This window comes from Euleptes europaea, chromosome 20 (genome assembly GCF_029931775.1).
Source record: "Euleptes europaea isolate rEulEur1 chromosome 20, rEulEur1.hap1, whole genome shotgun sequence".
In the NCBI taxonomy this organism is placed as follows: Eukaryota; Metazoa; Chordata; class Lepidosauria; order Squamata; family Sphaerodactylidae; genus Euleptes; species Euleptes europaea.
Genome location: NC_079331.1, coordinates 25,663,895 through 25,686,072, shown reverse-complemented (window position 1 = coordinate 25,686,072; position 22,178 = coordinate 25,663,895). Strand labels below are relative to the sequence as shown.

The window sequence follows — 22,178 nt, the reverse complement described above, 5'->3', positions numbered from 1 at the left end:
TGACTGCTCAGAAGCCCAAAGGGCTTTTCTTCGAAGAGTGGCTTTCCATTTTGATGCTCTATCACTCCTGGCCTTAGGAGTAAACTTTTGGCGCTCTTTACATGTGGCCACATTATGACTCTCACCGAGACACAACAGGCACAATGTGTGTTCATCAGTCTGAGGGAGTTTCACACCACAGTTGGTGCACTTTTTGAACAGACTCTTCTGGGCCATTCCAACCCAACCCAGCATCACCGCATTCACAGGGGTGGACAGGGATCTCTGATAACTTAAGCCTCCAAACCAAAGACAGTAGGCCCTCAGGCTGAAATTCCAACTAAGTTCCAACCAACAAGAACAGAGCAGCGGCAGAAGCTTCTTTCTCTGACAGCAGCGAAGGAACTGAGGGAAGGGGGGACAGCATTGTCAAGACATGTGACCACCTTTGGGCAGGAACAGATGTATGGAGCCGATGAGCTGCGCCCCTAGTGGGTAGAGCTAAGTAAAAACCTCTGCACATGCACAGTCCCAATGGGGGACTGCTCAGAGGACCGAAAATGAACTCCTTGTGTCCCATCTAACCCTCCTTCCTCTTCTCCATAAAGCTTTGTCTTTCTGAGACCAACCCTCTGACTGATACCTTCTGTTTGCTCAGTGGAATCCCAGTTGGGCATCTCAGCATGTGTGTGAGACAAGATAATAAATCATGTATCTGCTCTTGCTCAGCTAGCAAAGTTCCCATCTGTTATATTGGTGGCAATGCACACGTACGCATGCACATGTTTGTAAGTACACACAGTGTGACCTGCTTTAGCTGAGCAAAAGAAGGGGAGGTTTGAACTGCTTCTCTACCTCCATGAGAAACCTGCATACTTCAGGGACTTTCTCCCCAGGCACGAGCCAACAATTTTCCACATTTCCAGTTGATCTAACTGGAATCATGAGGCTTTTCAGCCGTGGGACTGTGCTTGTGGAACAGCTTCCCAGAGCAAGTCAGGAGGGAACCCACTGGGCTGGTTTTCATTGCCACCGCATCATTGGTCATTGTGATGGAGGTTCATCACCTCTTTTTAAAGGAGCTGGTAATGTGGGTGTTGTTGGCCTGGGCTTTTGTCTTTTTGATTGGCTAGAATTGTTTTGTGCTGTGTGCAAATGTTTTGCACATGCTTTTCATAAGCAACATTAAACTTCTTTGAATGGAAATGTGAGATATAAATATATTAAATAAATACCTGATAATGTAGCATGAATGTCTCCATCTGAACACCCATGAACTTTGCTTTTACTTCAAAATCTCCAACTTCTTCTGTGGGACCAATTTCAAATATCACATTTTTGAATCTATATGATTTGGAGAGATGGACAGACATTTGTTATTTAATATGAAAGCTAAAAGCTGCAATGAGATTCCCAGTGAAGAGATATTGGCTTAGCAGTGACAGCAGTCACCGCCTGGCTTTCTGTTTGTAGTCATTGTCAAGGGATTCCAGTCTCTTCGAGGGTTCATCATTCATGGGCTGAAAATGGCCACCCTTTTAAAGTAATTAATTTGTGGACTTTACTGCCACAGGGTATAGTGGTGACATAGTTTTAGTTGGCTTCACAAGGGGATGAGGCAACCTCAGCGGCAACAGCTCAGTGGGCTGCCCTCCATCTTCCAAGGCCACGTGGGGAGAGGAGCCGTGTGGGGAGGGGCTTTGGCCTCCAGGTCCTGGGAGCAGCTGGTTGCCACAGAGAGAAGCAGGAGGCGGGAACAGAGGGCCCACCGGCTGGATCCAGCACCGCTGCTCTGATCCCTGTTACTGGTGCTTCCAGTAGCTATCATATCAGGGTAGGGGGTCTTGCCGGAGATCTGTTTTCCCCACACACACAATATTAAGTATAGCTTTATATTGCCCCTGGCCCCTCTTCACCTCTCCCCATGCAACACCTTCAGTTTCTTCCCCCCTCCTCCTGTATGTACACAAAGTTTACACAGTGAAATTCCCTGACATCCTGGGCACACACAAACCTCCGTTTGAAATAGTTAAGACTTTGAAAAATTACAAGCTAAACTCTCCCCACCCACATTCCCAACATTCTGATGGGTGATGTAAAGTGCCCCTGGAGAAAGGAAACCCTGGACCACCCCAGAGAGCACCCAAAACAAGGAGGCCCGCGAAGTGAGCGAGGGGCACTCACTGGCTGGCTTGCAGATCCTCGATCTCCAGCAGGACCCCCTTTTCATGCAGTCGAGCTGCTGTGTACTTCAGGGAAATCTTCTTACTCTTCTTCCCTTTCATTTCCCGTGGCTTTTTTGAGACCCTGAAGTAGAGAAAGAAGAGCATTTGCAAAGCAAGCTGTGGCAGACCTTGAGGAGGAGTAGCTGGAGAACCAGGGCGGGTGTCCATGCAGTGGGTGGCAGCCACAAGAGCATGCAGCGGCCCTGCTAGGGAGGATGCTCCTCCCCCAGTGGACACCTTTGACACACTTTGGAGGAAGGAAGGATGTTGCTAGCACCTCTTTAGGAACTGGCTCGCCCACTTTTCTGCCACAGAAGAACCTGGAAGGGCGCTTTGGTCTTTCCTCTTCTTATTTTCCAACCTCCCTCTGGAGCAGTGGACCCTGATCTGGAGAACCAGGTTTGATTCCCCACTCCTCCACATGAGCGGGCGGAGGATAATCTGGTGAACTGGATTTATTTCCCCACTCCTACACACAAAGCCAGCTGGGTGACCTTGGGCAAGTTACAGCTCCGTTAGAGCTCTTTCAGCCCCACCCACTTCACAGGGTGTCTGTTGTGGGGAGGGGAAGGGAAGGTGATTGTAAGCTGGTTTGAGTCTCCCTTAAGTGGTAGAGAAAGTCGGCATATAAAAACCAACTGTTCTACTGCTGCTCTCTGTAAACCCCCTGCACTCCAGGGCTTCTGAGAGACAACACCATGATTCACATGGCCACTTACTTTCCCTTGCTGGCCAAGTTATCCAAGCAGGTTTTGATATAGCTCTTGTAATAATCCACTTGCTCCTCATAAAAAACTGCCTTGGAATTAAGGGCACTGTAGGTCTGCTGCAGCTTCACCAATTCAGCTTTTCTTCGTTGGCGATAACGTCGCTGATTCCGGATGTCCTATCAGATGAGACATTTCATAACTCAGCATCAAGTCCAAGAGAGACATTCCCGGTCCCACATGTGGAACTGGGAGAGACCAGGGCAACCACCTCCAAGGTCAGGAGATGGGCCGTGGAGTCCTTTGAACCTCTCAGAGGGCTGGGGAGCACACCTGGGTCAGGGAGATTACCCCCCCTCCCCACACTCCGTCTCTGCACCTGCCTTTGCAACATCATTGATCAGGTCCTGGTATCTGTTCTTGGGGTTCACTGTGCCCAGCTCTGACAACTTCTTCAGCCCCAGCTTGATCTTGTCCTTCTTCTCTTGAAGACTCAGATGACTGTCCTCCATGACAGCTTTCGATTTCTTCATCTTATCAGGAGTTTTGGCATCCCGAATAGCTCGTCTCTGCATCACCCTCTGATGCTCAGATTCCTGTGCAAGATTGTCAGACCACTTTTTCTCTAAGCCTCATCAAAGCCATTCCCAAACCCTCCACCCACTACGGCCTGTTTGAGCTCTGCCCTGCTGGTCTTAGAACACCATTAAGAGAAGAATGAAACAGGAGTCCAGCAGCACCTTAAAAGATTGAGAACAGATTTATTCCAGCATAAGCTTTCCTGACCCAGAGCTCACTTCCTTCAATGCAGAGGGAGTGTAAATCCTCCAGACTCTACACCAGGGGTCCCCCAACCTCTTTGAGCCTGTGGGCACCTTTGGAATTCTAACACAGCAGGGTGGGTGCAGCCGCAAAATGGCTGCCACACACTGGCTGCCAGAGGAGGTGGAGCCTGCCATAGAAAGGCTGCTATAGCTTATCTTCGGGCACATAATGAAGATCCTTCTGCTGTGGTGGCATCTGTTGCCAAAGCAATGTTTTTTTATAAAATCTACACAAGCAATCAAAGCTCCAATCGCCAATCAGAAACCTTGCTGGGCCGAAGTCCCAAATGGTCCCGCCCACTTTCTAAAAACACTCGGTGGGTGCCAGGAAAGGTGCTGATATGGCATCCAAGGGGCACCATGTTGGGGACCCCTGCTCTACACAGTGGAGGGACAGAGGTGTTACAAAGAGAGACCAGTTCAAAACATGATGCAGTCCCAAGAGTGATAATTCAGCATGAGTGTGAGACTCTCCCAGCTGTTGTTAGATAATAAAAATGTAAAAACTACTGCAGATATAATAGGAAGTTATAGAGGTGTGGCTGAAGTAATTAACACCTGTTAAGAAGTAAGATATGCAAGGTGTTAGGATCTATGGTAAGAATCCCTGTTAAGATCTGGTTGAGAGTGTTAAACGGCTTGATGGATGTTAATTCAGGAAGTTGCTGCGGCATTCTCCCCTTTGTAGTAATGACTTTAAGGTGACAGTTCTGTTTCATATGGAGCAGCTCTTTGGAGAGGCACAAGCCACTGAAGACAAACTTTTACCTAGGGACAAGATGCCTGGAAGATTTAAATCTTCAGTCATATTTATTAACGGCTCAACTAGGTTCGAGTCCAGGAGCACCTCAGAGACCAACAAGATTTTCGGGATATAAGATTTCAAGAGTCAAAACTCCTTTTATCAGAAAGCTTATCCTCTTGAAAGTTTTTACCCTGAAAATCTTGTTGGCCTCTAAGGTGCTCCTGGACTCAAATCTAGCTGTTCTGCTGTGGGCTACACGGCTACCTTTTGAAACCATATTAATGGCTCAAGGCAGCTTTTAAAATCCAAATCTGAATACATGCAAACCATTTCCAGAATGATTTGCTTCCCACAGCATTTGAAGAAGTGAGCTCTAACTCAAGAAAGCTCATGCTGGAATAAAATGTTGTTAGTCTTTAAGATGCCATTGGGAGGAGGAGCCAGAGATGGCACAGCTGGTGTTGTTTGGTCCCATGATTGAGTTGTTTGAGGGTATATATGAGGACAAGGTTGGCATCAGAGGAGCATGCTGAATATATTAGGTGCTGCAGATCACAGGCAGCATAATGCTGCTGCAATTGTCTTGTTTGTGGGGTACCTGGAGGTACCTGGTTGGCCCCTGTGTGAACAGACTGCTGGACTTGATGGGCCTGGGTCTGATCCAGCAGGGCTTTTCTTGTGTTGTTATCATTTGCTTTAGGGACTTGTTCCTGAGTCTGTTTCTCTTTTAGGTGGAGCACTGTTGGTAAGAAGCTGCTTTAGGTGGGCGGGGCTGTTTGTAAACAAGGAGGGGTCTGCCACCCAAGACTTGCCCCTGACTAAAACAAGTTCTTACCAGCACCAGTCTTAACAGCAGGTGGAAGCATTCCACACCCACGCTGATCACTCATTAGACTGGATCACGTTTTCAATCAGCCTGACCATGTAGATCCCACCTGGTGGATTTAAACTCCTATGCATCTGATGCACTGAGCCCTGACTCTCAAAGCAATACCTCCTAAGGCACTACTGGACTCCTGTTTAATTTTGCTGCAGCCGACTAGCCCAGTGATCCACCTGTAACTTCCACAAGAAGAGTGACAGCCAGTGATCACCTTGGCCTAGTCCTCACCTGTGGGCACCTGAATGCCTCAGCCAGAAAAGTGGACAAAATACCTCCCCATACCTGCTCTGCAGAGGCTGCAGTTTCCAGGATCTCCGTCAGTGTTTCTCCTGGCTGGAAACGGATGACATCCACAATTAAACGCTTTGTGCTGGAGGAAAAAGGAAGAAAACCTTTAACTTACCACCCCCTGCACAACTGAGAGTATTGCTATTTCCAACTGAGCGCTGGTAAGAAATTGAGAATACTGGCTATCCTGTCCCACTATTCTGCCTTGCTGAATGCCTCAAAAGGACAGAGCTAGAAGCCACTAACAGACTGCTGTCAGAAGATTCCAAGATCTAACTGCATTAAGGTACCTCCCACAGAGCCATTAGGAGCCAAAAATATTCTGTCTTGATTACAGCAGTTTTTGCTTCTGACTACTACAGTCCCACTGGGAATTTTATCAAAGCCTTTTAAAAAGCCACCACTGTTACACAATATTCCATGATATAACTGGAAGGCCCACAGTACAACCACCAGGCTGAATCGCAGAATCATAGAGTTGGAAGGGACCACCAGGGTCCCCCTGCACAATGCAGGACATTCACAACTACCCCCCAAACCCCCAGTGACCCCTACTCCATGCCCAGAAGATGGCAAAAAAAGAAATCCTCCAGGATCCCTGGCCAATCTGGCCTGGAGGAAAATTGCTTCCTGGCCCCAAAGTGGTGATCAGCACTACGCCGGGCATGCAAGAAAGGGCCACAAGAGTCGAACACTGGAACCGTTCTCTCCCTCCCTCTCATGATCTGCCTAAATTCACAGAATCAGCCTTGCTGTCAGATGGCCATCCAGCCTGTTAAAACCCTCCAAAAAAAGGAGAGCCCACAACCTCCCAAGGAAGCCTGTACCACTGAGGAACTGCTCTAACTGTGAGAAAGTTCTTCCTAATGTTTAGCAGGAAACTCTTTTGATTTAATTTCAACCTGTTGGTTCTGGGCAACAGAAAACAACTCCACACCATCCTCTATAATGACAGCCCTTCAAGTACTTGAAAATGGTTATCATACCACCTCTCAGTTGTCTCCTCTCCAGGCTAAACATACACAGCTCCTTCAACCTTTCCTCATAGGACTTGGTCTCCAGACCCCTCACCATCTTTGTGGCCCTCTTCTGGACACATTCCAATTTGTCTACATCCTTCTTAAATTGTGGTGCTCAAAACTGAACACAATACTCTAGGTGAGGTCTAACCAGAGCAAAGCGCTACCATCACTTCGCATGATCTGGACACTATACTTCTGTTGATATAACCCAAGATTGCCTCACACTGCTGATGCATGTTCAGTGTATGGACTACTAATTTCCCTAGATCCTTTTCGCACCCACTACTGCTAAGACAAGTCTCCCCCATCCTATAATTATACATTTCTACCTAAATGCAGAACTTTACATTTATCTCCACTGAGATTCATTTTATTAGTTTTAGCTCAGTTTTCCAGCCTGTCAAGATCACCCTGTACTCAGGCTCTGTCTTCTACCATATTTGCTACCCCTCCCAATTTAGTATCATCTGCAAATTTAATAAGCATCCCCTCTATTCCTTCATTGAAATCATTTATAAAGATGTTGAACAACACAGGACCCAGGACAGATCCCTGAGGCACTCCACTAGTCACTCCTCTCCAAGTGGATGAGGAACCATTAACAAGCACTCTTTGGGTGTGACCTGTCAACCAATTACAGATCCACCTAACAGTAATAGGATCTAAACCACATTTTACCAACGTCAACAAGAATATTATGTGGAACTTTATCAAAATCCTTACTGAAATCAAGATAAACGGTCCACGGCATTCCCCTTATCCAGCATGGTAGTAACTTTCTCAAAAAAGGAAATGAGGTTATTCTGACATGCTCAAGGACTGACTGTTTGAGGATTTGTTCTAAAACTGTTCTAAGTACAGACATCAAGCTGATAGATCGGTTGTTACATGGATCCTCCTTTTTCCCCTTCTTGAAGATGGGGACCACATTTGCCCGCCTTCTGGCACACCTCACCTGTTCTCCAAGAATTCTCGAAAATAATGGGAAGAGGCTCAGAAATTACATCCATGGGTTCCTTTAGTACCCTTGGATGCAATTCATCTGGCTTTGAGGAATTTGTTTCATTTTAAGAAACTAGGTGTTTGTGTACAACGCAAGGCTGCAACTCCCTTCCAATTGTAGGCTGCAACTCCCTTCCCTCATCTCGTGTTCTGTTCCTTCCATGTTGAGCACGGTTTCCCTCGCAAGAGAAGACTGAGGAAAAGTAGGAATTGAGCAGTTCTGCCCTCTCTTCATCTCCTGCTACAATTTCACTTGCCTGTCCCTGCAATGGGCCTACCATGTCCGTGTTCTTTTTCTTACTCTGAACATAACAAACGAACCCTTTTTTGTTGTGTTTAGCATCTCTTGCTAGCCTAAGCTCATACTGAGCTTTAGCTTTCCCAACACTCTCCCTACAAGCTAAGCAGCTCACAGTGTACCTGGATAGGAGACCTTCCTCTCCCCCACAAAAAAAATCCAGTCTGTGCTGCCTCAGATTCCACAATGGAAGGATAAGAATCCAACAAATATCACAGCATCCATAGACCAAATATGTAAACAAATACTTCCTATTTACTTCCTGCGGAAATTTGTTTCAGAGGCTGACAACAGAACCTGGGGCTCGAGAACCTTCCCTATTTTAAATAGTTGCCTTTCTCCCTCCTGGATACAGCCTTGCATAATGCTCTCCACACCACCCAGGCTGTTAGAGTAAGAAACATTATTAGCAGTATACTCATTGGCAATGCATTAACATTCTATGTTTTAAAACACATTGTACCATTAGGGAACATTGTTAGGGTTGACCTGAGAGCAAAGTAGGGAACTTGGACTGGGTAGATCTGGGCTGATCCTTGAAGCAAGCTGGATGGGCTTGAACAAGTCACTAGCCATTGACCTAGCCTACCTTAGAATCCCGGTGGTGGCCAGGTGCAAATGGCACAACCTTACTTGCTCTGTCTGCCCTGATCTCCCTGGGAGAAATGGCTAAATGCAAGCATGACCAGAAACACAAAAACTGCTAAGCACAAAGAGAAGGTGCCCCTAGCTCTCACTGACTTCAGCAGAATTGTCTTTGCATCCATCTCTGCATTCTCATCTCCAGGAACATCAAATTTATTAGTCAGGGTGAGAGAAACTTCTGTCTTGGCCAGCATCTCCTTGCTTGAGTCACTTGCATTGCCAGGTCCTTCCCCTGGGGGAAAAAAAGCAAAGTGGACAGCTGCAAGAGCGGCTTGCTTTACTCTTTTAGCGCCTTCAGCCAAAGTAGCCTTTCCATGCTGAGTTTTTTGAAAGTCTCTCTTCTGTTAGCCATGAGAGAGACAGAGAAAGTGGCAGGTAAGAGTAGATGACAAGAAAAAAATTGCCTCCTTGATATACAACACCTTTCCTTTCCTGTCCTGCCTTCAAAGCTTATACCTAGAAATGGCCCATTCCTTTACCCCATTCCTTTACCCCATTCCACCATGTTTCTGAAACACCCGCTACATCTCATCATTTCAGCCACCATGAAAGGCTTCCTCCCCACTGCCAAATCAGAGAGACTCACCTATCAGAGATTCCATGGTGGGGACTTCCCCCAGATCATCTAGAAGTTCATGAATGGGGTCATTATGCTCAGGAGCAATTGCATCTTGATGGTCCAGCAGCAACTGGTTTGAAGGTAACAGATATAAGAATGAGCTCATTTTTCATCTGGTCTTATATTGGCCATAGGCCAGAGCCCAGATGGAAGGTACAGATTTGGCCAATGAGATGTGAAGAAGACTTACTGTATGTGTGTTGATGATTTCTCCAATGGAAATATAAATCACTGGCTTTGTGAGAGTGACCAAGTCAGAATACTCATCAACATTAAACTTATCTTGCAGTTCTGGGACCTCACAAGCGGCCTGGAAAAAGCGCCTGCAGAAAGATAAAAAGAGCTAGACTGTCAGACTCTGGTGTGTGTTGCTAACATCCCATAAGCATACGCATCCAGGCATCTTAGAAGCTGGCTGCCACAGTGGCAAGGAAGGCTAATAATGAAGAATCAGGGTGAGAATACATGGTTAAATAATACACTGCAGAAACTAAGGTAAACAAGGCAAGTAGAATCCGAGATAAGACTTCCCAGGGATAGGAAGACACAACATGGGTGCAGCTATGGTAACAGGATGGGCAAATCGTACACATGAGAATCAGTAACATGTGACCCAGGACCTTGATGCCAAGCCAAAACCTGGCCTGCTCTGGTCAAGAGTCACCTAGGAGCAGTGCCAGGCTAACGCTGAGAGCCAAGGCCTGACACAGACCAATCCTGAGAATACTGCAACAGGCATGATCAAGCTAATGACTCTTTTTCTGTTCTGGCTTGAAGAGGCAAAGGGGTTTTCCCAGGTGTAATGTTCTGAAAAAACACAATCCCCTCCCCTCCTGACAGCCATTCGGTGCCATCAACCAGTACCAAGGACCCCTGGAAGGTGTGATGGCTCCCCTCCCAAGAACATCATGGCAAAGGTAACAGTTACCTGGCAAGAGAATGAACTGGGTTTCCCCACCTCCCTAGAATCATAGAAAAACATTCCTGAAAGGGACCACCAGGGTCATCTAGTCCAACCCCCTGAACAATGCAGGAAATTCACAACTACCTTCCCCCCACACCCCCACTCCATGCCCAGAAGATGGCCAAAACCCGCCAGGATCCCTGGCCAATCTGGCCTGGAAGGAAAACAGCCTCCTGACCCCACAGCAGTGATCGGCATTACTCTGTCAAGATAGCAAGTCACTGCATTATCAGGAACTGTGAGGTCAGGAACACATTGCACTGTGGGAAACTGGATTGAGCTGGATAGAGCAGGTGTTGCTCATGAGCTGATGCAAGAAGGTGAAATGGGTGCAATGACTAAGCAAATGAGTCAGCTGCGTGCTGATTGGTTCCTGTAAACCTGAAGTGTATAAATGTACTGAGAAATGTAACCAACAGTGCGGGAGATAGTTGGTGGAGTATCGAGAGTGTGTGAGTTGATTTTTATGCACTGTAAATAAACAATCACTGGCTTTTTGTAGCTTGGCTGTTTCTGGATTCTATACTAAGGACTCTATAACTAATCCGCCAAGCTCCTCGTGACAGGGTTATGGGCCCAGCCCACTACACTACACGAGAGTAGGTAGTGGTGGCATTACGGAGTCAGAGGATCCAGAAGGCTACAGAGCAGTGAGAGTGTCTGAGTGAAGATACGGCTCAGACTGGAATTCCGGTGGAAAAGGTGACTGCTGAGAACTGCCACGTCTGGTCAGTTTGAATGGAGCAGTATTTAAAGCGTGAGTCCCTGTGGGGTGCTGTGGAGGGGGCCCCTGCTGCTGAAGATGATGAAGAGGAGGAAGCCCCAGTTAGTGCAGCAGATAGGGACCGAGACCGGAAGGCGCTGGCAAATATCATTCTGACAGTAGATGATAGCCAGCTAACGTATGTGGCTGGGAAAGATAACGCCAAAAAAGCGTGGGCGGCTTTGCGGGGCGTGCACCTACGCACTTCGGCCAGGACTGTCCTTGTGTTAACAAGGAGGCTATACAAGTGCCATAAATCGTCCCTGACGCCAGCCGGAGAGCACCTCGGGACTCTAACAGATTTGTTTAGACAGTTGGAGCTGAGGGAAAAACAATACTCTCCTGAAGACCACGTGTATGTAATGCTCAAGTCTTTACACGAGAGTTTCCATGTACTCATCATGTCACTGGAGTGCATGGACGAAGCACTACTCACGCCAGAGTATGTGACCGGACGGATCCTTGAAGATGAGGCAAGACGTGAGAAATGCCGAGGGCAGATGACCTCAGCCGTGCAGCAAACACAACCGGTGATTAGAGCAGCTCATCAATCATCGCGGATGACATCAGCCCAGCCGGGAGTTCACCCGGGAGGAGCCCTGCAGATGACGTCAGCCCAGGCGGGAGTTCACCCGGGAGGATTTCGGGAGACTATGCAGATGACGTCAGCCCTGGGGAATTGGCAACCCAGAGAAGCAAGTTTCTTCCCTACGCAGAAAGTGCTGAAGCAAGCGCGTGGAGCTGGGGGCCGTGGGCGTGAAGATTACAAGCAGGAACCGGAGGAGCACGTGTGCTTTGTGAAGAAATGCTACAGCTGTGGCTCAACGCGGCATCTTCAAAGAGACTGTCCGCAAAGGAGAAGAAAACAAAATAAAAAGGACAGCACAAGGCCGTTTACTATGTCTACAGCTGTTGTTCTGGCAGAAGCAGGTAAGGACTCTGATTTATGGCTGCTCGACAGCGGAGCAAGTGAGGTATTCACTAATGAGGCTATTAACTTGAGCAATAAAAGAGTCAGCCAGAACACATGTGAGCCTAGCTGATGGGAAGAAGTTGGCTGTAAAGTGTGAGGGGGATTTGTTTTTTCCTACCTTAAATTACACTTTTAAAAACGTATTGTGCTTACCTTCCTTAGAAAATAATCTGCTCAGTGTATCAGCCCTGGCAAAAGCAGGTTTCACTGTAATGTTTAAAGACAAAGCATGCAGTGTAAGTCGAGAAGGAGCTTTGCTGTTAACAGGGAACCTGTTAACAGCAAAGCTCCTTCTCGACTTACACTGCATGCTTTGTCTTTAAACATTACAGGGAACCTGTTAACAGGGAACCTGAAGCAGAATGTATATGTGGTTAGCAGAGAGACCCTACAAGCCAAGAATGTAGAGGTGGGGAATGTAAATCCCCATGATGAATGTGTTCATTTATTACATCGCAGGCTGGGTCATGCCAATCTTCACATCATAAAGAAGACCCTAGAGTGATGGGTGATGGTGTGAAATTAAATAAGTGCAGTAAGTTTTTGGACTGCACAGTCTGTAAATCTGCAAAGAGTAAAAGGTGCCCCATAGCCAAAGCAAGCCAAAGAGTGACCCAAAGACCCCTACAAGCCATTCAAAGCGACAGAGGTGGCGAGTTTCAGTCTCAGGCCCTGATCCAATGGCTGGAAAGTAAGGGGACAGAGCACCGCTTAGCTAACCCGTGTGCCACAAGAAAATGGGATTGCTGAAAGAAGAGGAGGGTCCTTACAGTCTATGAATGCAAGCATTGTTCGAGGATACTAACCTGAAGCCTACATACTGGGCAGAGGCAATTAAAGTAGCTTGCTATTTAATTAATAGACTGTGGCCTTAATGATATTCCCTACAGGGTACTTTATGGGAAGAATCCTTCTTTAAAACACCTGAAAATATTTGGAACAAAGGCGTGGGTCAATATTCCACTTAAGCATAGAAGGAAAGGTGGCAAAAAGTCCAAGCAAATGCTGTTTCTAGGGTACCAGAGGGCAGCTAAATCCTACAGATTTGCAAATGACCAAAACAAAATAGCCTTTAGTAGGTCAGCAAGCTTTGCAGAAGCTCAGAATTGGCAAAGGCTGCATGGAGCAGAAAAGGAAAATGAAACTGTTACCTTACCAATTAGTGAACAGCCGGAAGTGAAGACAGTGTTTCCCCGCAAAGGTCTCCAAGAAGAGAAGCTAGCATGCTTGAAACTTCAGAAGGAGGGAAGTCAAGTGGAACACCTGTTAGGAGTTCAGAGAGAGCTACCAAGGGCATTGCACCTGAGAGATTTGGGTATGATACTTGTGGTCGGATTTGCAATGTGACAGTTTGTGAACCTGAAAGCTATGAACAAATGTTAACCTTAAGTGAAAAGGATAAACAGGAATGGTTACAAGCTATGGGAGTAGAAATGAAAGTGCTGAAAGAGCACAAGGTATTTACTCCCACCAATCTACCAGACGGGCAGCAAGTAATAGGCTGCAGATGGGTTTATAAAATCAAAAGGCTTACAGATGGAACTTTACAACGCAAGGCCAGACTAGTGCGCAAGGGTTTTGAACAAAGAAAATTTCTGCATTATGATGAGACCTTTTCTCCCACGGTCAGGTGTGAATCGGTGAAGTCAAGTCTGGCAGTAGCAAGTTTGAAAGGTTTGGTAGTATACCACTATGATATTCAAACTGCCTACCTAAATGCTCCCTTGAAAGAACAAATCTATATGACTCAGGTACCGGGTTTTGAACTAAATAAAGGAAAGACAGTTCTAAAGCTAAACAAGGCTATGTATGGGCTTCATCAGTCAGCCAAAGAATGGAAAAATTGCCTTGATAATGCAGTAAAGCAGGCTTTAAGCAATGTGTGTCTGATTCATATTTGTACACAAGGTGCGAGGATCATAAAGTCATTTACCTTCTGATTTATGTTGATGACCTGATGGTGATGATAAGCAATAAATATGAACAGGAGCAGTTCCAGAAGGAGTTGGGTGAACGGTTTAAACTCAAGTGTTTGGGGGAGATGACTAATTACCTAGGGGTGGAGATAAGGAGAGACACTGATGGAACGTTCTCCCTATCACAACGAAACAAAATTCAGCTATTGTTAGAAAAGTATAATATGCTGGAAGCAAATGTTGTGGAATCCCCTATGACAACAGGATATGCAAAAGATGAAGCAGAAAGCAAAGATTGTGATAAAACATTGTACCAATCTTTGATTGGAAGTTTATTGTATCTGGCATAATGGACTAGACCTAAAATATATCAGTCTGTACACTGTTTGAGTAAACACAATGTTGATCCCAAAGACAGGGACTGGAAAGCGGCAGAGAGTGCTGAGGTATTTAAAGGGTACCATAAACAAAAGACTGTATTTAAAGGCCAATAGTGGAAAGTTGGAAGCATATGCAGATGCTTCCTGGGCCGATGAGAAACACGCCAGGTCTACAACAGGGTATGTAATCTATTTAGACAAGGCACCAATACACTGGAAGTCACAGAAGCAATCGTTTGTGGCTACTAGCACCTGTGAAGCGGTGTACAGTGCGATTAGTGAATGCAGTACTCAGATTGAATGGTTTGTGTATCTGCTAAAGGCATTAGGTGTAAGTGTGCCACTGCCTGCAGTGATATACACAGATAATGAGGCAGCTAAACAATTAGCCAATGAACAGAGTTTTAGGAACAAGAGTAAACATATCAGGATATGATATGAAAACGTATCTGATGCTGTGGAGAAAAACCTGATATGTATGAAAAAATGTTCAGGTGTGGAAAATGTGGCAGATCTATTCACCAAAACAACAGACTGTCAGAGGTTTGTAAAATTGACAGACCTGATATGCATGGCTTGAGAAGGAGTGTCAAGATAGCAAGTCACTGCATATCAGGAACTGTGAGGTCAGGAACACATTGCACTGTGGGAAACTGGATTGAGCTGGATAGAGCAGGTGTTGCTCATGAGCTGATGCAAGAAGGTGAAATGGGTGCAATGTCTAAGCAAATGAGTCAGCTGTGTTCTGATTGGTTCTTGTAAACCTGAAGTGTATAAATGTACTGAGAAATGTAACCAACAGCGCAGGAGATAGTTGGTGGAGTACCGAGAGTGCGTGAGTTGGTTTTTATGCACTGTAAATAAACAATCACTGGCTTTTTGTAGCTTGGCTGTTTCTGGATTCTATACTAAGGACTCTATAACTAATCCGCCAAGCTCCTCGCGACAGCAACCCTTCCTGCCCTCCCTCTCATGATCTGCCTAAGTTCACAAAATCAGCATTGCTGTCAGATGGCCATCTAGCCTCCAAGGGAGAGCCCACCACGTCCCCAGGAAGCCTGTTCCACTGAGGAACAGTTCTAACTGTGAGAAAGTTTTTTCTAATGTTTAGCCATAAACTTTTTTGATTTAATTTAAACCCGTTGGTTCTGCTCCGACCTTCTGGGGCAACAGAAAACAACTCAGCACCATCGTCTATATGACAGCTCTTCAAATACTTGAAGATGGTTATCATATCACCTCTGTCGTCTCCTCTCCAGGCTAAACATACCCAACTCTTTCAACCTTTCCTCATAGGACTTGGTCTCCAGACCCCTCACCATCTTTGTGGCCCTCCTCTGGACATGTTCCAGAGGAGTCCCAAAACTGAACACAGTACTCAGTGAGGTCTAACCAGAGCAGAGTAAAGCGCTACCATCACTTTGCATGATCTGGATACTATACTTTTGTTGATACAGCCCAAAATCACATTTGCCTTTTTAGCTACCGCGTCACACTGCTGACTCATGTTCAGTGTATGGACTACTAATTTCCCTAGGTCCTTTTTGCACATACTACTGTCAAGATAAGTCTCCCTATCCTATAATTACGCATTTGATTTTTTCCACCTAAATGCCGAATTTTACATTTATCTCCACTGAAATTCATTTTATTAGTTTTAGCTCAGTTTTCCAGCTTGTCAAGAACACCATGTATCCTGGCTCTGTCTTCGACCATATTTGCTACCCCTCCCAATTTAGTATCATCTACAAATGTAATAAGGTAGAATTCCCTACCTGAACTTCTGATAGGACTGGGAGAGATACTCATTGATGATGCTAAGGTGTGCGTTGTCCCCCAGGAACATCTTATTGGATGCCGCGTGCTGCAACATCTTTGCAATGGAGCCAAGATTGCGCCGCTGGTCTGTCGTCAGCTGTCCTCCAGCTGACAGATCAATGATGTCAAAAGCATCAGGAGCCACAATGGCTGGGTTCATGTAGCGATAGTACAGAAGATTGCCAACAATCTGGGGAAGACAAACGGCACCAAGAGGACTGCAGCAGGCTCCTTGGGACTGAATAAGATTCATTCCCCAAGTTTCCCAATCCCACTTCTCCAACCTGTTCATTCAGTTAGAAAGACAGATATGGAACATGGTCTTTAAAATCAGGACAAAGTTGTGAATATTTATGGCAGGAAATCAGATGTTTCTCCTCACTTTTTAATGCAATTAGGTGCCTGGGAAATCTTTTACCCAACCCCCAATAATGCAGGAAAAGCAAGAGAAGCAGAAACTGGCACAGCACGAAGATTTCAGGTTTAGCAGCTATGTTATCCAGGTGCTCTTCAGCGCCCCACCCCGCCCCCCTGGGACTGTTGCATGTTCACCAATTAATGAGATGCAGGGAAGAAACATTAATCACTTCTACTTTGGTTCTCTCCTTCTCTTGCCCAGAGATATGAAAAGCTGGCATCTGCCACCACCAACCTCCTCTGGAATAAAGCTAAGAGCAAAGAATAACACTTGGGCTTGGGGACAGGGCTGATTGTTCCAGCTGCTGCATGACTGGGAGGAGGAGAGATGCCAGGAGACCCAGAGTAAGCTCGCTGTGGGGGGCTGCCTGACTTCATCGGCTGCTTGCAAAGGCATAGACAAAACAGCCCAGTGCCCCTACATGTCTGAGTCTGCTACTCTGAGCATTGGAAGCAGCTCCATGGGGAGGCCAAAGGAATGCTTTTGCTTCCCACCTAATGTATGATTGAAAAAATTTAATTCACCTGCAGAGAAAGCATAGATTCGATGCCTCAGTGTGGGAAAGCACAGAACTAGAAGAGAGAAGAAAAGGGTATTTTTAGGAGGAGGAACAGGTTTCTATCTTTAAAGAGAAACTGCCAGGTATCACCACACATACTGTTCTTACCATACTCATTGATGAACACAAGGCAGATTCACTGAACAGGTCCCATGCTATTCCAACTTGGTTTTAAACACAGTTGTATCCAAGGACAGTGTGCCACTGGCCAAGTGCCCGACACCTGTTCTACAGTCAGCCATGCTGCTTCAAAAGGGGCAGTGCCATTATGTTTCACCTGACACTCTCTCTTGAAGAAAAGAAGAGCCGGCACAGGCTGCTGCCACCAAAACAAAAAGCGTGATCGTTGGCGGCAGCCTTTTAGAGAATGAAGGAAGCCCAGCAGAGAGAGACGGATGCGACAGACGCAGCAAGCCCCCATCCTCAGAGCAGCCCCCAACACTCCCCCCTTCATAGAGCCTCAGGACTTGCCAGGCCGGAGGAAAGCCAATGCCCCCCCCAAGTTCCTCACCTTCAGCAACTCATCCTCACTGGCATCAGGGAATTTCTCATGCAAGGAATCTTTCAAGACTTTGGCAATGAAACGCATACCATAACTGCAGAAGGGACAAGACAGGGAGAAAGCATGAAGGAAGGGGAAAGGCCGCCCTTTTCACCAGCCTCAGCTTTGAGAGCAGCTGAAGGAACTCACGGGATTTTCTCCAAGGAGCTGATGATGGCCAGCAGGAACTTGTCTGTCACTGTTCGCATGTTCTTGATGGAGGCATCCAGACGCGTCTTCACCTCTTCATGAGCCAACGCTTGTTCTGGTGTAACATCATAAGGCAGCTTACTGTTAGAAAAGACACAGGCAGATGAGTCCCAGAGGATCCAGAGAGGATTAATGCTGGGCCTTTCTACTGCCTGCCCGCTGAGAGGTTTTCCAAAGCCAAAACAAAGGGGGGCTGCTCTCTCCTTTACAGAGGTGCAGCTGGCAAAAACAGAAAGGCCACACGCTTCAGAAGCTCTTTGCTCTTCCTGGGGGGGGGGGAGAGATAGCCCCCTGGGAGTGGCAAGAAAAGGCAGGAGCATCAAGAAACAGGAGGGCAGCGGCACCAGGCTGCAGTGCCAAATATTAATGAACAGAGTGAAAGTGCCACACTGCTTTCCCCTGAAATAGCTACGCTGAAGTCCGGGCAACAACAACAACAACAAAAGAGCAGGAAAAGCTCCTGAGCAGCAACTGGCAAAGTAACTGGGAATATAAACCCAGTTTTGTTTAGTGTCACCTGAGGATAGCCTGTTTGGGGCCTTTGTCCTCACAGCCACAGCAGGTGGTCTGATTTATCTGCAACTCACCCATGTGGTCTTCATTAAAACGTGTACTAATACCTATGCAGAAACAGCAAAAAACCCCTATAGAAAGTCAGCAAATATATGTAAAGACTGTAAGTCTGTATAGAAAGGCAATGTCTGCTTGTCAGTTGGCAGGGGTTGAAATCCCAGTTCCACTATTTTGGCAAAAGGCTTAGAAAATGACCTCGAAACATAGCTTTTTACCACTTAAGTTTTCTTTCTCTAAGCAAAAAAGGGCCTTTGGGGTATTTAAAACCCCCAGAAAAATCTGATTTTTCCTTTGGGGTGGGGTTTTGAGCCAGTCAATGGAACATATTAGGGATGCTAGGGTTTAAAAATGCCCTACGGGTGTTCCACCAGAAAACACTGCCCCAGGGAACAGATGGTGCGGCACAGAGGTTATGAGATTGGAGAATTCAAAATGTGTAAAATTTCCGACTGATAAAGCTAATAATTGATGAATTAGTGGACAACTGAACAACCTGCAGTGGACTTTAGATTATATACACTAGAGTTCCTGTCCAATTCAGAACAGGTAAAGTAATACTTTTGCCCTGACCTGGATTGCCCAGACTAGCCTGGTCTTATCAGATCTCAGAAGCTAAGCATGGTCAGCCCTGGTTAATACTTGGGTAGAAGACCACCAAAGACCAGGATAGCCACTCAGAGGCAAGCAATGGCAAACCATCTCTGCTCATCTTTGCCTTGAATACCTTGTGAGGGGTCAACATAAATAAGCTGTGACATGACAGCATTTTCCACCACCACTGGACTTTAGGTTAAACCAATGAGATGGCCTGAGATGCAGCACAACAGTTAGTCAGTCACAGCAGGTGTGTGAAGATTCAGCAGCAACTGGTGGAGACAATATTAAGACCTGAAGAAGCCATTATATGGCAGGGGAGCTGAGAGGAAGAGAAGATGGAGAGGATCAGCTGAAGAAGAGGAAAGTCTTTCAGGTGCAGTACCCTGAGGTCCTGGTTCTAGCATATTGGACACAAGAAGTTGCCTTATACTGAATCAGACTACCAGTCCATCAAAGTCAGCATTATCTACTCAGACTGGTAGCAGCTCTCCAGTGTTTCAGGCAGAGGACTTTCACATCACTTACTGCCTGGTGCTTTTAACTGGAGATGCCATGGATTGAACCTAGGCCCTTTTGCATGACAAGCAGATGCTCTACCACCGAGCCACAGCCCTTCCCCAACATCTTCAGTAAACTCATGGTGAAATCACTTCATTTGAATGTGTGCCAGTATCTTCCAGTACAGAACTACCCAAAGATGGAAGGATTCGGGGGGGGGAGGAGTTTTGAGAGTACTTAACGGGTTAGAGGTTACAGAAAGGGCAAATGGCTACTTGAGTTCTTTTAGGGCAGAGATCTAACACAGGGATTGCCACTAAAGCAAATAAGACCTGCATAAAGTAACATCCAATTCAATGTTCATATCACCCTTTTATATATTCAATTTTTTCATATTTTCATTTTGCTTCTTGTAATCCCTTTGTGTCAATGTCAATCTATCCTACATCTAGTATTTATCCCAACTACCAGGCAAGAAGTATAAAAAAAGAAAATAGTGGCAGTGGAAACCAAGAAATACAGAGCAGGGGTGTGGTTAAGGGGTAGAACAAGTAAAACTAAAAGTTTAAAAATAAACTTCATTTCCCCCCATACCTAAATGAACTTTTCTAAAAAAGGAAGGCGCATTTGGTTCTTGTAGGTTATCCAGGCTGTGTGACCGTGGTCTTGGTATTTTCTTTCCTGACTTTTCACCAGCAGCTGTGGCAGGCATCTTCAGAGGAGTAACACTGAAGGACAGTGTCTCTCAGTGTCAAGTGTGTAGGAAGAGTCAGAAAGGGGTTGGGTTTGAGCTGAATCATTGTCCTGCAAAAAGTATCAAAGGTAATGTGCTAATCATTGTCCTGTAAGTATCAAGATAATGTGGTAATGAGGGTGTGGGATGTTAATATGGAACCATTGTATCCTGAAGTGATCTGTTAATGTGTGAAATCCAAAGCTAATCCGCATGGCTATTGTGGACTGTAGTCTTTGTTAGTCTGCAGGTTTTCAGGACAGGAAGCCAAGCCTTATTCATTCTTAAACTCTCTTCTTTTCTGTTAAAGCTGTGCTGATGTTTATGAATTTCAATGGCTTCTCTGTGCAATCTGACAAAATAGTTGGTAGAATTGTCCAGTCTTTCAGTGTCTTGGAATAAGACCCTGTGTCCTGTTTGTGTCAGTCCATGTCCAGCCACTGCTGATTTCTCAGGTTGGCCAAGTCTGCAGTATCTTTCATGTTCTTTTATCCTTGTTTGTATGCTGCGTTTTGTGGTCCCGATGTAAACTTGTCCACAACTGCAAGGTATACGATATACTCCTGCAGAGGTGAGGGGGTCTCTTTTGTCTTTTGCTGATCGTAGCATCTGTTGTATTTTCTTGGTGGGTTTAAACACTGTTTGTAGGTTATGTTTTTTCAAACGTTTCTCCATCCTATCAGTGACTCCTTTAATAAATGGCAAGAATACCTTTCCATGGGAGACTGTTTTTCCTGAGTTTTCTGAGTTTTGTTTGGTTTAATGGCCCTTCTGATTTCATTTCTGGAATAGCCGTTTGCTAGCAGTGCGTGATTTAGATGATTAATTTCTTCCTTGAGAAACTGTGGTTCACAGATCTGTCTTGCATCGTCCCTTAATGTTTTGATTATTCCTCTTTTCTGTCGGTGGTGGTGGTTGGAGTTTTTGTGTAAGTAGCGATCTGTGTGAGTTGGTTTCTGGTAGACCTTGTGACCTAACTGAACATGGACTGACACAAACAGGACACAGGGTCTTATTCCAAGACACTGAAAGACTGGACAATTTTGTCAGATTGCACAGAGAAGCCATTGAAATTCATAAACATCAGCACAACTTTAACAGAAAAGAAGAGAGTTTAAGACTGAATAAGGCTTGGCTTCCTGTCCTGAAAACCTGCAGACCAACAAAGACTACAGTCCACAATAGCCATGCGGATTAGCTTTGGATTTCACACATTAACAGATCACTTCAGGATACAATGGTTCCATATTAACATCCCACACCCTCATTACCACATTATCTTGATACTTACAGGACAATGATTAGCACATTACCTTTGATACTTTTTGCAGGACAATGATTCAGCTCAAACCCAACCCCTTTCTGACTATATATTACTCTTCCTACACACTTGACACTGAGAGACACTGTCCTTCAGTGTTACTCCTCTGAAGATGCCTGCCACAGCTGCTGACGAAACGTCAGGAAAGAAAACACCAAGACCACGGTCACACAGCCCGGATAACCTACAAGAACCAATGAACTCTGACCGTGAAAGCTTTCGGCAATATTTTGAAGGCGCATTTCTTCCGAACGGCCCTCCTTGCTGTCCACACAGCTCACAGTTCTTGGTGGTCCAGCCTGGCTTCCTTTACAAACCTTCAAGTAACCTTAAACAACTGGGACCTTTTGGAAGGAACAGCCTCCTTACCTGGCCTCTCCAGTCTGTGTCTCCATCTGGTTGACCCACGATTTGTATATGTCCACTGGATCCGTTTTGATATTGAGTGCTTTGTCCTCCATTATCTCCTTCACGACAGGTGCCAAGATCTGTCTCAAGGCGTTCTGCCCACGAGCACCACGGTTGAAACTCACCACCATCTTTATAACTGTGGGGTTGCCAGTCACAATCTCATGTAGCTGATCCACTTTTGATCTGGAAGAGATGAAAAGCAGCCTTACGAATCAGACCAAGATCTTTACAGCTCACTATTCTTTCTCCCAACAGTGTCTAGTCAG

General features: G+C 45.8%; 1 protein-coding gene across 1 annotated transcript in view; it reads right to left on the bottom strand.

Moving 5' to 3' along the window:
* Positions 1-22,178, bottom strand: part of IQGAP1 (IQ motif containing GTPase activating protein 1) — a 118,585-nt gene that overhangs the window by 7,262 nt on the left and 89,145 nt on the right. Inside the window, exons 26-37 of the mRNA XM_056865699.1 lie at positions 21,871-22,095; positions 17,720-17,860; positions 17,540-17,624; positions 16,009-16,241; positions 9,428-9,560; positions 9,205-9,307; positions 8,715-8,850; positions 5,646-5,733; positions 3,295-3,507; positions 2,924-3,090; positions 2,164-2,286; positions 1,215-1,323 (exon numbers count right to left, since the gene is read on the bottom strand). Of these exons, the coding sequence (XP_056721677.1) occupies positions 1,215-1,323; positions 2,164-2,286; positions 2,924-3,090; positions 3,295-3,507; positions 5,646-5,733; positions 8,715-8,850; positions 9,205-9,307; positions 9,428-9,560; positions 16,009-16,241; positions 17,540-17,624; positions 17,720-17,860; positions 21,871-22,095 (1,756 nt within the window). The remainder of the gene's footprint in view (positions 1-1,214; positions 1,324-2,163; positions 2,287-2,923; positions 3,091-3,294; positions 3,508-5,645; positions 5,734-8,714; positions 8,851-9,204; positions 9,308-9,427; positions 9,561-16,008; positions 16,242-17,539; positions 17,625-17,719; positions 17,861-21,870; positions 22,096-22,178) is intronic.